Source organism: Pyxicephalus adspersus, chromosome 11, assembly GCF_032062135.1.
Source record: "Pyxicephalus adspersus chromosome 11, UCB_Pads_2.0, whole genome shotgun sequence".
Classification (NCBI taxonomy): Eukaryota; Metazoa; Chordata; class Amphibia; order Anura; family Pyxicephalidae; genus Pyxicephalus; species Pyxicephalus adspersus.
In genome coordinates, this window is record NC_092868.1 from 32793582 (window position 1) to 32810446 (window position 16865).

Here is a 16865-nt window from a genome sequence, read left to right on the forward strand (position 1 = left end):
AGGTATCTGTGGGGTAGGCTCTGAGTTTCAACCTAGATGAGGAGCTATAATGTCCCCAGCACGCCCAACGGTCAGTAAATTTCTCCATACAATTGTTATCAAAGGCTCTAATTTCCTCCATTCTCATGATTTCATTGACCCTGGTCACCCTGGTCATAGGGCCAATGAACGAGGGGACGTTTGTTTCCAGTATAGGTGGCATTACAAGGCTTTCTTTGGAGAAGGTGCAAATTTTAGAAAAAACGATAATAAACCAATTTCTGGAGATAGGGAGATAGTCATGACATCAGTCAGAACAGTGCTGCCTTGTTTAGTGTAATGAATGAGGTCAGCATCTCAATGGACACCAATGCAGGCTGCTGTGCATTTCAGTATAATGCACCTGACAGATTATGCAGTGCTTATTTTTCCACATTTGCTAAGGTTTGAGGGGAGCCAAATAACCTGATGGCATATTTTGGGATGTAAGGAAAACCATAATGCATAGAGAAAACCCACACAAACGTGGAAAAACTTATTGCAGATAGAGCCCTAATTAGGATTCAAACCTGGGGCCCCAGTGCTAACACCCATTAGGTTTCTTGTTTTTGAATATTAATTATTTATATACAAGGCAGGCCTTGGGCGATGTCTGAAAAAAATAGCAAAAGCAAAAACACTGAGCACAGAAAAAGAATACATAAGATATGTTAAGTAGTACAGTAAAAAAAATCTGCATACGTTTTGCTTATCCCTTCCGGACAATGGTGGACTGGCTAAAGGATCATGCACATATGGAATACCAGGAGTATTCTGTTAAACTTTGTTGTTTAAGATGACTTTATCAGGAAATAACAGAACATCGGCAGCAGAAAGAAATGGGTAAAAGATATTTGCAGGTTTGCTTTATTTGCCCAGCTATTTTAAATAAACGTAACTGTGTTAAAAGTGCATTACTCTCTTTAGGTATCTTTTAAAATTGCTTACTCTTTGTGCATAGTACCTTTTTTTTGTTATTTTGTTATATCATGCACAACACAGCACTGGACATTCAGAGCATGATGATACAGATCAATATGTGTTCACTTTGTCAGAACAGTGGATTGAAAAGGTTTCCGGAACGCTAACCTTTTCAAAGCATAAGACAAAGTACCAGCACTGTTTTTATATCCTACATTATTATTATTTTCCATCAGCCCAATGAAATTGCTGTACATTGCTGAACTGAGGACGCTTTGAGTAGAACAATAAGATGTCTCAATTTTACAGCGGAAAATGTCTCACAATAGCAGACCATTTAAACTGTCAATCATCCGTTATGTTGTGTGACTTTTGAGAGTCATAAAGAACTTTCTGATGATGATCATTGAAGATGTAGCCCACTATATAATATGCCACAGATAGCATATACTACTTAGTACTTGATTTGTGAACTATTAGGGAGTTCCAAATTTTCTTAGAATCAGGAAGATTTAGACTAAAATATTACAATGCTTTAAGTAGGATTATCAAAAAATACAAACTTAATAATATTTGTATATTTTTTACATTGATTTTCTAATTATCAGTGCAAAAGAAATAACACCTGGAATCCAAGGAAAAAAACAACAGTAAAAGATATAAACAAAGACAGTTTAGAATTTTATTTTGTAAAATGAGCCTAATATATTAAAATATAAAGTTTTATAGTTACATCTAGAATTGCTTCTGATAGTCTGCATGGCTATCCTTCCTTGTGCGCCTATGGATTTGAGTAGATGTTTATGTTTTTATTAAAGAATACTTATTATATTCCCAAACAGTTAATAAACCTAAATTGGTACCTGTGGTAGTAGCATTATGTTTTATATGTAGTCAGGAGATAAAATTAAATAAATACCTACTACTATATATGGTGGGTTGCACACCTAATTTACGGAAACATACCTAAAAGTAATTCTTGAACATACTGTTCGATTTTGTCTATAGCATAGCTCAAGTCAATTTTCTAGAAAAGTACAGTAATTGCTGAAAACTCACTTAAAGCTAAAGGTCTTTTTCTTTCCTACTTTTCTTCCTCCTCACTCTTTCTAAACTTCTAGTTAATAAGTGTTTTAGATGTTGCTATTTTAAAAACATGAATTTATATATGGAAACAGAACAGAGTCAAAAGAAAATAGGAAAAAGGTACTATGACAGCTTCACTTTTCTCATGGTGGGTCATTAAGAATAATACTGCCACCTTTAGAAGGATTGGTCATTGACAAACAATCTCTGTGTAAGCCCAGAGTATAACACTTCTACTTCTAGAATGACCGAGTTTAAAGCCAGATAAACTAGAAAAACAGAGGTCTTTTCTTCAGCTTTGCTGTTTTAAAGACTGACCTGTGATTTTTCAAACACATTTTTTACTCTTTTCTTTAATCAAGACTCTTTTACAGATATCTGCTGGAGGATTCTCCTACTATTCATACTATGCAGTATGATTGTCCTCAGCCTGGTTTTGGACTTCCTGTATCCTAATGCCACTAAACCTTATGCTGGGGTTTAAGTCTGAAAGTGACCTTGTGGCACTGGGTTTTGCATGGGGTGCTCCCAGACTAGTTGCTGTTGTTAGTTGTGGGGCTCATTCTAGATCTAGAGCTGCTGGCATTGCTTCTTCACTTGTCCTGTCTCTAAAGATTTACTTCCTGGGTAGGTGTGTCATGCAAGTGTTGCAAGCTCCCTCATTTATATTGGTTATTGATTGCCATTATTCCCTGTGACATGTGTTCCATGCAGTCCTGAGGAAACATGTCCCCTGGAACTTCTTCTATCTGTTCCTTTTGCTCACTAGCATTCTCTTTGGTCATCTTTAGTCATCTAAGCCACACATCACTGACCTTAACTTGTTACCAGCCATCTGGGATCTTTGGGTACATGGGGCCTTTACAAGACCAGGCTTGTACATTTCCTACCCACTCTGTCACTGCAGCATCTCTGATTTTTTAAAAAGTTGAGTTTCGGGGAAGTGGTTGTGACATGCCGTCCTCTGCTGATAGATTCATCCTAGTCCCCCCAGGACTTCCTTCTTTCTTTCTGGTGTAGCTGGGCCCTCTGTTTCAGAGACAGTTGCCCTTCTACTCTTTGGTAATGACCTTTTGGCATGAAGTGTCCCATGTGGTTCCCCTTGTCTGTTCCCCTGTCATTGTGGAATCTGAATTCTTTAGAAACCACTGTGTAAACCCATTAGAGACTTTTTCTCTCATTTCTCCACAAAAGGTTACTTTCCTTGTAGACATCACATCGCCAAAGTGAGTGTGTAAACTGCAAGTCCCTGTCTCTGCCACAGTCCCTGCTTCTTTCAGAAAGCCTGATTTGTTACTGTATATGGGTCCCGGAATGGCATGCGGGCTTCTCATTCCACCATTTTAAGTTGGGTCAGACAGATAATAGTTCAGTTACGATCTCAAAGATCTTGTTTGCTCTACTTCTAGGTGGATGTTTCTGCCTCATCTGATGTCAACTTTAGGCATAACATTCTACTGGTGGCTTTTTGGTGTGGGCAGTTACCAGTTCTTGCTGTTACATTGGGCCTGTTGGTGCTTAACTGTTGTGTTGCCTACCCCACAGTTGGGTTGCTTTTGTCTTAAAGGTTTAGGATAATGTGTATTCTTTAATGGACCTGAAAAATAGGATAAGATTTGCAGGCCTACTTTAAATTCCTTACTTGGAGTCCATTAAGGGACACAGGTCTGTTTATTTCTGTGATCATTTTCTTAGTACTACTTTTTTACAAAACTGAGGCATGCTGGGGTTATACTCTGGGCTGGCCTACTTTTGTCAGTCCTCCGGTAGGCAGATGCATAACGCCAATGTTTAAGACTTGCTGTGTCCTTTAAAGCTGACTTTACTGGGAGATTACTAAAGCTTGTATTTTTTAGCCTGATTCTCAAAAATATTTTGGTAATAATGGTTGGTCTTCTGACACTCTGCCTTCTGAATCAAGGATCCAAAATGAGTATGCAGCTTAGGTGTTCAACCAATTTCAGCAGAGTGTGTGCTGCAGTTAGCTGCATGTTGTATCAGGTGTATGACCTAAACTTACTGAAGCCCCAAAGATCAGCTTTACATAATTCTTTAGATTGAGTTAACAATGGCAGTTTACAGAATCTCTCAGTATAAAATATTAAGTTGTCCTAATACAACTACTAAAAAGGTAATAGTAAATAGGAATAAAATCTTGTTTTTATATGTATACATGATACAAATAGCTTGTTACCAAATGCCTTTTCTTTGTGTGATTATGAGTACTAATTAAAACTAAAATTGTTTGTATCATCCTAGAAATGTTACCACTTCCTATTCCAGCGATATCGTCTGGAACATTACACGGTATCTTCTAACTGGTTGGCACTTGGTACTGTTTTACTCTTTGGACTCCTGTCATTTTCACGCTCTATATCCTTGTTTAGAGGTGAGTTCATGTACCTGATTTATTTATTATATTTTATTATATATTTCTTAGCCTATGTCTAACATTCTAATAGATTTGTATCTGTATATACTGGAAGACCTCATGTAGCGTAATATAAAGGATTAAATAATAAACTGGCCCTGCACTATACAGCTGGTAAAGCATGACCATATAAAGATGTGTCATTATTATATGATCAACTCCAAACTCAAATGCAGAGTTGTATGTGTGAGCTTAATATGATTCAGGTAATATGATGTTCATGATGCAATAGATAATTTACTGATTTGCCCAGTTTGATTTTGAATAAAATTTGCAAAGACACAAGTGTCTAGGAAAGCGAGTAAAAAACTCCCTTGTGGGGACACAGCAGTAGGAGCCTGACTAAAGTTGTAATCTTTTCCAATCAAAAACAAGTTGTCTGTACAAAAAATATCTCAAGCCTTGCTGATTTTTTCGTAAAGCTCATGCTCATGTGGATGATTATCGTGAAAAAATGTAGCCAAAAGCCTCATATGTTCAGCTCAAAAAATATTTTTATCCACATGGTTAGGGCACCCTACACATGCTCTTATTATATATTTAATCTGAAGCTTAGCTTTAAAAGGTGTTAAATGAACCCTACTTACACTGACACCAAAAACTTTATAGATCAGAATAATCTTCATTTTTTTAAGTATTTTATTCTACACAAGAAGTTTTTCTTTCATTATTGACTAAAGTATTATGACCGTGGCCAAACTTCATGTACACATTTTGAAACTCTTGTTATACTTCTGGGATTATTTGTTGTGCTTTTGGGGAGAATATTGGGTGAATAATAATTCAAACGTAAACCACAAGTTTGACTTGTTAAAAAGCGGTGTTATTTATTTCCATTGGGAAATATCTAAACATGCATGAGGAGATATTAAAAGCACAGTGGCACAGCACAGAAATATTAGTCATTTTCTACTTTCCCTTTGTCTCTAATGCCACATTACAAAGCCTGCACAGTTAAGGTTCATAAATAGGTCCCTAGGGGCACAATTATAAAATAAAAAAGTGCAACACTGAAAGTTGTTTTAGACAATGCATTTAAAATTATTATAAATAAATTATATTAAGCAAGAAACTTTTTGGAAAGTGCTGTAAGCTGGAAAAACATATATTAAATCAGTATTTGATATGACAACTCTTTGCATTAAATAAAGCAGACATTCTCTTAGGTAGACTTTCTGTTTTTGAAGGTGTTCCTGAAGTAGTTTTTGTACCCTGAAAAGTGCAATTTTAGCTCAGTCTTGTTAAGGTTCTCCTCCTACTACTTTCTGCCTTTTTGTCTTACTTCCTTCTATCTGCATAAGTAATCCAAGATTGTTTTATCAATGTTGAGATTATATTCCTACAAGCCATCCAGGCTTTGTTTCCATCTCAGAGGAATGGCTATTTGGTCAAAACATCCATGAACACCTCTTTGGATTAGATTTCTCCAGATTCTAGGTCCATTGTACCTGATTCTCAGTGGTTTATTGGAGGATTAAACCGATAGTGGTGGTGAGCATCCTACAGTTTTGGCCCAAGCATGATGTTTTTCCCATCTGCTACACTGAGTTCTCAAGCCAACCACTGCATGGTTCTTAACTATCCTCTATTTCAGGGGTGTCAAACTCAGGCCCACTCTGTAATTATATGTGGCCCACGAGAAAATACCAAATGTCTACTAGAGCTGGCCCACCAGTAGATAGCACATGCACCGCTAATACTACAAATCCCAGAATGCTCTGCTGGCACATCAATCAGGACCCACAAGCACCCCCTCCTCAGTTGATATTCATTAGCGACACATCAGGCCACCCCTCCCAAAAATGGCGGAACGAAATGGACATTGATATACTAGCATCCAAGAAGAGATGTCAGGTATCTGGTGTGGACCATCAGAGTAGATCAGAGTTTAGCAAATTGAGCTTGAATGAAAGTTTTCATTTGTTTTTGCTTTTTTGTTGTTCTTTTGTTTGTTTATGCACTTTTTCTTGCTACTCCAAGGCATGGACTTGAATGGTTGAATTTTCATTGAAGAAAACTAACTATTACGCTTTGCTTGTTCCAAAATCAATTTATGCAAACCTTAGGTTTGTTTTTAAATGAAAAGGTTCATGGTTATATCTGATGGGAAGGAAAAACTTTGTCAGTTGATAAAATTTTTCAATAAATATCAAGGTTGGCCCGCGACTTTGTCCAAATTTGGACCCACTCTGTATTTGAGTTTGACACCCCTGCTCTATATATTCTCTGGTAACTTACCTCCATCCACCCTGCATTCCTTGCTATATCTTTCAGCACCATTCACTCCACATTCTCAGGTAGATCTCTCACCACCATCCACTCCACATTCTCAGGTAGATCTCTCACCACCATCCACTCTATAGTTTCTGGTACTTCTTCCTCTAACCGATACACCAGTATATCTGGTTCCTTTCTCCTATCTTCCTTCATACATTCATAGGGTGCTGCCTCTCCAATGTAAAAAATATGTTTTTTGGACAGCCTCAAAGGACTGGCTGCAAATAAACTTTTCTTGTCAGTAAAACTGTTCCCATATATGAATCTGACTTTGACACTGTAAAAGTTTTTTTTTTTTTTTTTTTTAACTAAATCACAGAAAAACTTGACTGTTTTCTAGATCATAACATAACAATTGCTTTAACATTTGGTGCAGTCTTTGGTTTTGTGTAATCAGCCATTTCAGGTCTTTTTAGTTCTGGGAGCAAAGTAAACAGATTCTGGCTGTGCTGTTTCTGAAAATTCTTAATCCAAGATATTTTCCCCTGCATGGTAACTTTATTTAGGACACCCTAATATTACCATATATTATTTAGCAAGTACCTTTTTGTTATAAAACAAATATATATTTTTTAATATATCTTTTTAACTAGTTTTAACTAGAAAGTTACATAGCCTTTTTATACTCTTTATTTTGTACATACATACATACATACCGTTTTTTTGTGTGTTTTGCCTAGAACAGGCAAATACACTTTAGCTTTTACACTTATAACTTTTACACTTAAAGTTCTCCAAAGCTGGAGACAATACATTTTTATCATTGAAGCTTATTGATCCAGCAAACCTGGTATGGATTTCCTAAAAGTAATTTGCTATTTGTTAGCAATTGTTTTGAATGCTGGACCAGATCCATTCCAGGTTTGCTTGATGAAAGTGTATCCTCTTCAGCCTTGGAGAGCTTTATTAAATCAAGCCCTTTATGATCAAAGGATTGTGAACATTTAAAAATTCCAACTTATGGGCATATTGGACGTCCAATAACAAAATCATTAGCATTAATATGTAGTGGTGACCCTCCTGTCTTCAAGGACATAGTTTTAGTTTTGAGAGTTTTGACATAATAGTTTTGAGAGATATCCACAATCATTTAGTCATATCTAGCTGGGATGGTCAGCTATTCCCAAACTTTTTACTATAACGTGTACATACAGAAAGATAAGTCATAAACATGCCATCCTATTTATTTTTTACAAAGCAGAAATGGGGAGCACTGGAAATCTGTTTGCAATAATAAGGTTTAATCTAGGTATGCAAAACAATACATTTAGAGATATCAAGAGATTCTAAAGGAAATTTAAAGTCACTTTCCTAACATTGAGAATCATTAAAGCACACAGTTATAAATAAGTGATACTTTTTTTAAACGTGTTAATTCTTTTGAAATATTGTTTGCTGTGCAGTCAGTCTGTGTAGGTTCTGATAGTAGTTTTCACATTTTTGGTTGATCTCCTCCTCGTGTGTATGTGCTTGTATCTGTCCGTTATTTGCACCCCCTATTTTATGTACAGCGCTGCGTGAAATGTTGGCGCTTTATAAATACAGTATAATAGTAATAATAACACTAGAGGGCAGTAGAGCAGCTACCAGCCCATAAAAAACTGCATATCTCATAATTCTGTGCATTGCTTATCATGGATGTGGATGTTTACACTTGTAGTCTCAGTCCTCTTCAGCACAATAGTGTGGCTACAAATGAAGGCATTCAAAATGGAGCATGACTTTTAGGTATATTCACTGTTCCACAAAGGATGTAAGCTTTTTATGTGATATTTATTGAACACATATTTTCAAAACAGGTTTTTGACTTTAGTGGCACTTTGTAAGGTTGATTTCTCTGCATATGCATAACAGTGTGTAATGGAAGAACACCTCTTGTTCTGTTTAGCAAATATTCGCATTTCTCTTGCATTTCTCTATTGTTTTATGTGAAGGGGAATCTTTTTTGATTTACATAAAGCTTCCGTGTCTTGTTTGTATGAGTTACAGCATTACTCTCAAGGATCAGTTTAAAGATTTTTCAAATTTTTATATCTAGAAAATAAATTGTCATCTGGTGATCTGATTATGTTGACGTGATTGAAATGAGAGAAAACTTTTAGGCTATAAACTGCAATTCAAATTGATTAATCTCTAAATGATGGACTTATAGGAAGGAAGCTAACCTGTCTTGACATACATTTGGTGCTTGTGGTCTGTTCTTTTATTCAGGGTACCATGCCCCATTGGATTTGTACCCAGAGTTTCATCGCATTGCCAAAGACCCAACTATTCACACCGTACCAGAGGGGAAAAGTGTGAATGTGTGTGTTGGGAAGGAATGGTATCGCTTCCCCAGCAACTTCCTTCTTCCAGATAAGTAAGTGCATCAATAGTAATTCCACAAGCAAAATATATATATTTTTTATACAGAATAGGAAATAAAGGAACACTTGAGGGCTTTTTTGCAAGCAATTCTATGGAGAAAGTAGAGAAAGATACTGCAGATGTGCACCAAATCTAGCTGACATTCTAAGTCACTTCTCCAAACATTATTATCTGTGTAATACCCATGTGGCAATACGTAATATGGCACTATTGTAAGCCAAAGTTCCATATTTTATGTGTTCTTTATTATAATGGTAACCTATTTGTGATTATTTGATCTGCTCCTACGTACCTATGAATCATCCATACATACCAATACACCTTTCAGTTATATGTAAGAATACTATAACCATATAATACAACATTTGAAAATAATTTGTACGTTTTCTATGATAATTATTGTATTTTCACATATATATATTTAAGATAAGAATTGTGTTTTTATAAAAATATCTTTGATTATTGTAGCTTGTTGTACAACTCTCCTAATCCCCTGAGGAAGCCAAATAAGTGAAATGCATTGGGAAGGAGACCCCTCTTTGATTACTTCAAATAACCAGCAACAGAGTAATGTTAAGCTTATCATATGTGCAACCTAAACATGCTTGGTAAAAAAAAATACTGCTATGATGCATTGCGTTCTTAAAACATGTTTCACATGATTTCTTTTGTGAATACATAAACTTTATGTTTTTATTAATAACTAAAAAATTGTCAAAACAGCCTCACTCTTTCTCTACTTTCTCCAAATAATTCTTTACGTGGCTTGGCACCTACCAGAAGAATCTGGCTTCCACAATTTACATTTTTTCTGCTTAGGTATACACACCCTATTATTCTAAGCAATACTATGTATTAGGCTTTTTTTACAAAAGTCCAATAGCTACAAAAATTTGCATGAACGCACAAATAGTAGGTGCGGTACCAACCAACGCAAGATATTTTTGGCACCTTGGTGCTATATAGATATTACTACTGCCTCAGTCAAGAATTAGAGTGAAATTTCAATAAAGGGATATATTCAGTATATAAAAAACATTCACAGCCAACTTTTTATATTCCTGGCGTGTTTCGCCAGCTTTTTCAGGGGTAGTAGCGACTTGCAGTAAGGAATATCTGGACGGTATTAGGGGATTTGGGAGTACTTCTGAGGTCACATAAAAAAAACAAGGAATCCAGGTATGGAACAGGATTTAATTATCAATGATCATAAAGATTGTATGGGTCAGGTATCTATATAGGAAGTTTTTAGCTGGTGCTAGGTTAACGTCAGGTCCCAGCAGGTACAAGCCATTTTTTTTAGCTTTACATGTTACCTGAATCAAGGACAGCCCCCAGGTAGCGTGTTTCCCCTCTGTAATAACATAACCAAATGTGTCCGCTTGTTTCAAAATGTTTTTCATGGCTATAACTGGTTTAAGTATAATTATCTTTTCTGTTTAGTTCCAAATATGGTAGTTGTGTTGACAGCAGTCATGAAGGTTTTTTCATTTTGCAAAACATTACATTACGTTACATGAAATCTGCAGAGGCAAACACTGCATTATGGAGACAAACCTCATATATCCTTTTCTTTTACCTCTTTTATATGCATTCTTATCTTCTGCAGTTGGCAACTCCAGTTCATTGAATCCGAATTCAGGGGTCAGCTACCTAAACCGTATGCTAAGAGCAAACAAGCAACAAGAATAGTGCCCAAAGACATGAACGATCAAAATCTGGAAGAGACATCGAGATATGTAAGTTTATTTTTAGGTTGGTTAATGATAATGTCCAGCATTTTATCTGGGTTTTCCCTGTGCTAATTCAATTGTACCATCCTCTGTGATGACAAACATGTTTTACATTACACATGTGCATATGAAAAGAGTGTTCAATGTTTTAATGTCTTACTGTTAACTTACCATAAATAAAAAAACTTTTTTGCTGTTTAGGAGAACCCTTGTTTGGACCCTTGTTAGTCAACCCTTTTTTTTGTTGCCTGCCTACAGTGCTGACTCCCCAATTTCAGTACAGATTTGTACTCTTATTCTGAGCCTCAAAAAATGTTGAAACTGTGGATTTGGCTGTTCGTTACCTCCATATTTCTTTCTTTTCCTGGTGAAACATGCAATAAATATAAATGAAATATAAATGCATCAAGGTAAAATTACTCACTAAAGGCTGATAATGCTTGACCCAGGTCTGTCTTGCTTTTCATCAATCCAGGCCTGGTTTATAAGCCTCATTTAGATGGTAAATTTTGCTGCGAAATAGTATTGACTGACAGTGACTTTTTACTGGTTACTTTTTGAGAAACGACACCTCAGAGTTGATTTGCCTTCAGAGTCATACATACAATATGCATCACACTAAGACTACGTACACACGTTAAATTTTTTCACAATCCTTTTCAACGTCAAAATACTGAAAGATGCATGAATTAGCGCTGTACATACAGCACCGTTCTGCCCTATGAAGAGGGGAGGAGGAAGAATGAGCGAGCGGCACCCTGCTGCGCTCTTTCCTCTTCACTTGCATTACAGTCATTCATGGATCCACCAGGACGGGTCCATGAAAGACGTTGGACAGCCGCTGTACACGCGTCAGATTCTCATCCAATACTAGCCCTGAGGCGATAATCGGATGAGAATCATCTGACGTGTGTATGTAGCCTTTGTCAGCTCAGCTCCTTTTGTGTGCCTTTCATGAATTTCCTAGTAAAATGTCCGTGTCAATGTGGCTTTTTCCTAACGCTCCTATAAGTTTGCATCCTTATAATTTGTCTGCAGTCACCCAGAGCTTTGGCTTTATAAATATTGTCTAAATGTCCTGCAAATAAACTAACAAATTATGTACCTTTTAAGCAATTGCTAAAATCTTGTTCAGCCACGTCTTCCAAAATATCCGGGCTAATTTGTTGTGACGTTGGTAACTTTTTTAGCTTAGGAGCTGCTGCGATCACATGCCGAGCATGATTTCTTGATAATCTGTCAGTCTTCAATCAGAATAAGACCCAACATTCTGTATGTCTATTTGCAGACCTGAGTCAGAAGCCATTTCTATTTCTGACTGCACGCAGCAAGTAGCAAACATTGACGTCATCACACCGTGAGCACCGTCTGCACTGACACACTGGTTATTTTTATAAACATGAAAAAGTAGCTTTAATTTGAACATATTTCCATATATACAGATTTATGCATTGGGTATTAATGAGCTGTTGGTGAATTTAGTTTTATATAATAATAAATATATGAGCCGCACGGTGGCTCAGTGGCTAGCACTCTGGCCTTTGCAGGTACACCGGTTTCCCCCCACATTCTAAAAACATGCAGTTAGGTAATTGGCTTCCCTCTAAAATTATTTGACTTTAGACTGTATTAAAGACACATGGCTTTGGTTGAGATATTATATTGTAAACCCCTCTGAAGGACAGCTAGTGAACTGACTATGGACTTTGTAATATGTTGGCACTTTTGTGTATTGTGTAAAAATATATATCTAGCTTTTGCTTTGTTCTTTCTTAAGAAAAAAAGAACTTAATATTAGGTCCTTTATTGCTGTTTTGGGTCCTACTTTTGGGTTTACTTTGAGAAAGCCTGCGACACTTGTTCCCTACTATTAACCTACGGGGCATTTAAGCTATATGACAGGTAACTGACGAACTCTAAAATGTATGGTTGCAAACCAAAGGTGTACAGCACTTCCATCTTGCAAAGATGACTAAAAAGTTTTAGGCTGGCCATAAAAAATCCATCTCCATCCAGTCTTATATAACTAGAGTGTCAGGAGCCACAGCAACCTTCTCTCTGGTCATCCAGTGTGTGGAAGCTGCATAGCCATAAAGAAAGTGTCACTCGGCTGGGTTTATTGTCTGTCCCCAGGTCCTGCAAGAAGAGATGGTGGTGTTAATCTCTAATTTTTTGTTTGATGAGAAGATGGTACTTATCCTACCTCTCTTACATATCAGTTGGAGCCGTCCCCTTCTATACAACACATATTTTTGAAACAAAGAAGAGAGCTAGGGTTTTATGCAGGTTTTTTTTAAGTTATATTGGAAGCAAATATTATACGAAATAATTCTTATATGCGTACAATGTACAGTGCTTTATTGGTCTGTCCCATTAGATTAATCATGGGATGTTTGACCTAGACATAATAATTCCTTGTTAACCCCCCTAGCGTTCTAATTCTCTTCGTATTTTCATGCAAAAAGCGTTACATTTTTTCTGCATGGAAATTTAATTTTACATTGTAGGCTATATTTCTTAGGCATAACTCATCGAAATATGTCCAAATAGTGAAACGTAATATGACTGTACAGTGGCATGTATGTATGTATGTATGTATATATATATATATATGTATGTGTGTGTATATATATATATATATATATATATATATATATATATATATATATATATTATATGAAGTATTCTTTGTATTGGACTCAATACAGCTATTTTGTATTGAATCCAATACAAAATTATTTGAATTTTCTGCCGATCCTCCCGTCCGCACCGACGCATGCACCAACGTCACCAGGAAACCCTGGAGATAGTCTCTGCAGTTCGCCGCTGAAGATCAGAGGAGGAATACGTGTCCTCAGGACCAGCAGGACGCCGACGGAGCAAGGTAAGTGGTATATTTTAAGTTTTAAGCGACACTGAGTGTGACTCAGGATTACTTTTTGCAGGTAAAATCCACCCGAGTCACGCTCGGGATTACGCTAGAGGGTTAAGTAGTAACGAAAAAAGTCTTATTTCCCGACGCATTTCGCTGATAGGCTTCCTCAGGGGATGTATGGAGAGCGTTTACCAGACTGTACAGCAAAATATAGATGTTTGAAGGGATTTCCCTTGGGTAAGAAGTAAAGGGTTTTCTTGGCCGGATAGAGTCCAAGTTACCTCGATTTATAGATGGAAGATAAATTACAAGGCTCATTCAGAAAGTAATCCTGCAGAGAGTAGCTAATTTTTTGTGCATATTAGTGTTGCATTATCCAATCTCCTCACTTGTCGTTGTTCAAATGTATTTCCTATATATTCTTCAAATTGAATGTGTGAGATGTATCCACAGTGAACAACCTTTTCATGTTTGTCAGTGATTGGACTCAAAATCTTGGACTCAAAATCTCTGCAAATTTTTTTAGCTACAACTGCATGTTGGGTGATCTGAAACTGTAAAATGAGAAATGTTGTTGAGCACATAAAAGGTTAATACTGAGTTAATATATATAGATTTTACATCCCCACTATTTTCCTTTGCCAACCACTGACTTAGTTAATTGTAGTATGTTGTAACAAGAAGTATGGCTAATGAGACTTAAATAGGCTCTCTAGTGGGGACAAAAGAAGAATGAAGTACCAATCTGAATTTTTGGCCAGCAGTCACAGTTTATAAACCAGGCTTTGTATTTCCTTAGCTCTCTCTCCCATTGTCAGGGTAATAGCATTGCTTGTGTCCCATCTTCTAATAGCCCAGTTTCCCGAAGGGTGGGTAGAATGCAGGCAGAAGTGTTACTTGTTACCATCCTATTCAGGGCATGTCTTGTGAGTGGAGAATGTATCTCCACACGTTGCCATCAGCAGCACATTCAGGAGAAATCAGCACGGGCTGCAAGTCTGAAAAGCTCGTCAGCTCTATTGTCAAAGGCTATTAGAGGAATAGTATAGATTGGATCAACGGGGAAGGAGTGAGGGGAGTAATAATAATGTGCGCGTTTTGGCTGGAGATGTGCTGCGGGAATGCTACCGAACACATTTCTTCAGCAGGTTGGAAACTCTGCATATATTAACTGTTTGTTGCACATAAAGTTGTGAAATCTGCATTTTATTCTTTATCCCAGTAGAATAGTGCCTGTCTCTTAAAGTAACAAAAAAGGAGAATAAAGAACCTTATATGCAAGTAGATCAAAAATAAAATGAACTTCCAGTTCAACATTTTTAAATTGTTTATAGAATACCTGCCTGTGCATTAAAATTTGCCAGGTTTGTGCCCCCATGCAGGAGATTCCAGAAATATGTCGATGTCACCAGCACTCAAAATCCCCCGAGAAGAGGCTTTAGTCACAGTGGACCTGTTAAGATTTTAGAGTACAATGGCTATTACCAATTTAGACATGGGCAACATGCCACACACACATGGACACATGTCCATTGTGACTAAATAAAAGCTTTACTCAATCAATTGAAGATTGTTAGCATTATCAATAAAATATTAAATTGTGATATGGTGCTGTAGAGTCTATGGGCCTGATTTATTAAAGTTCTCCAAGCCTGGAGAGAATACACTTTCATCAGTGAAGCTGGGTGATCCAGCTAAGCTGGAATGGGTTTCTTCAATGTCATTTGCTATTTGCTTGCAAATGTTTTCAATCCTGGACCAGATCCATTACAGGTTTGCTGGATCAGCCAGTTTCACTGATGAAAGTGTAACCTCTCCAGCCTTGGAGAGCTTTAATAAATCAAAACCTATTTATCAATTTATTTTAGCACCTATCCATTAGAATAGAAGTATCCATTTTACCTGGTGACCCTGGACCCTTAGCTGGTCACGTATTTTGGTGTAAATACAACTGCCCATGCTCAGAGCATAGGGAGGGCATGAGGGAACTAAACTTTCACTTTGAAACTTTTGCAGGTCTTTATTGCAGAAAGGGACAGACAATGTCTCTTCTGCAATAAAACATTTGATTTAGAAGTAACATTTGTTTGTGGTGCCTGTACATTACAACACAAACACTACTTTATCTTAATAAATGCATTTAGTCAACAAAATCCCTACCTCTTTGATGTGATGGAGGTTTAGGATTCATCCACACCTATATATTGTAGTGGTGTGTTGTTAAAAGATTGCACTTGCTGCATCCTTTGTGTTATTTTCTGTTTTCAGAGCATTGAACATCCTTAGCTTTAAGTTACTTTAAAAATTACATCTTACACAGAGCTAATTTTCTTTTCACCCAGCTATTGAATAAATTGGCGGGGAAATTAAAGATAGTTGGATAACAGACTTGTGTTATTATATAGGGCAAACAGCATTGTGCAGGATGTGATTTATTATTCATATAGTACTAGCATGTTCATAGTCATAGAGTTCATAGTCATGTCAGTAACTAGCCCTCAAGAAGTTAACCTGTCAGTTTGTTTTTGGGATGTGTGAGAAAATCCACTCAAACACAGAGTACATATATGCTCCATGGATATACTATGGTTACATAAACATTGTTATGCTTTCTCTTATTACCTTCAGTATTTTGCATGTAATGATTCTAAAACATTGTTCAGTATTTTTTCTTACCACTAAAAATGTAACCCAGAGGCTTGGAATATTTGTAATGCAAATGATTATTTTGTTTTTCACTTGATCAGGTTGTTTCAAGTTGCCAAAGCTATTAATGAGAGCCAGCCAAAGCCAGAAAGCTTTAGCATCCGCAAAATAGGATGGCAACTTGGCCCCTAAATTGAATGTAATTGCTTCTACACAGCATGCAGCTTCTTCTTTTGTGCTTGTCTTAGCTCGGTGCAGCTGAGTAATTCTAAGCATGTGATTTATTTCTTCTCGGCTCTGCAAGAGACATATTTGTGGAGAAGATAATATCCCTGGCTGGAAGTGGCCTTTGTGACGTCAATCCCAATGTGTTGTGCTGTGCCCTGGAGAAGCATCCCATTTGCACACACTGCTTGGCTTTATCAACATTTGGTATAGAGATGCAGAACTGGATCCTGTGGCTTTGTACACGATAGAATAAAACAAGTTTAAAACATGCTCTGCAGAAGGC

At 36.8% G+C, this 16865-nt stretch overlaps 1 protein-coding gene across 2 annotated transcripts in view; it reads left to right on the forward strand.

Annotated features, from left to right (window-relative positions):
- The window catches only part of ALG9 (ALG9 alpha-1,2-mannosyltransferase), a 77347-nt gene that overhangs the window by 34038 nt on the left and 26444 nt on the right, over window positions 1-16865 (forward strand). For both annotated transcript variants that reach the window (XM_072425493.1, XM_072425494.1), the window contains exons 11-13: window positions 4285-4414; window positions 8945-9092; window positions 10710-10839. In XM_072425493.1, coding sequence (XP_072281594.1) covers window positions 4285-4414; window positions 8945-9092; window positions 10710-10839 — 408 coding nt within the window. The remainder of the gene's footprint in view (window positions 1-4284; window positions 4415-8944; window positions 9093-10709; window positions 10840-16865) is intronic.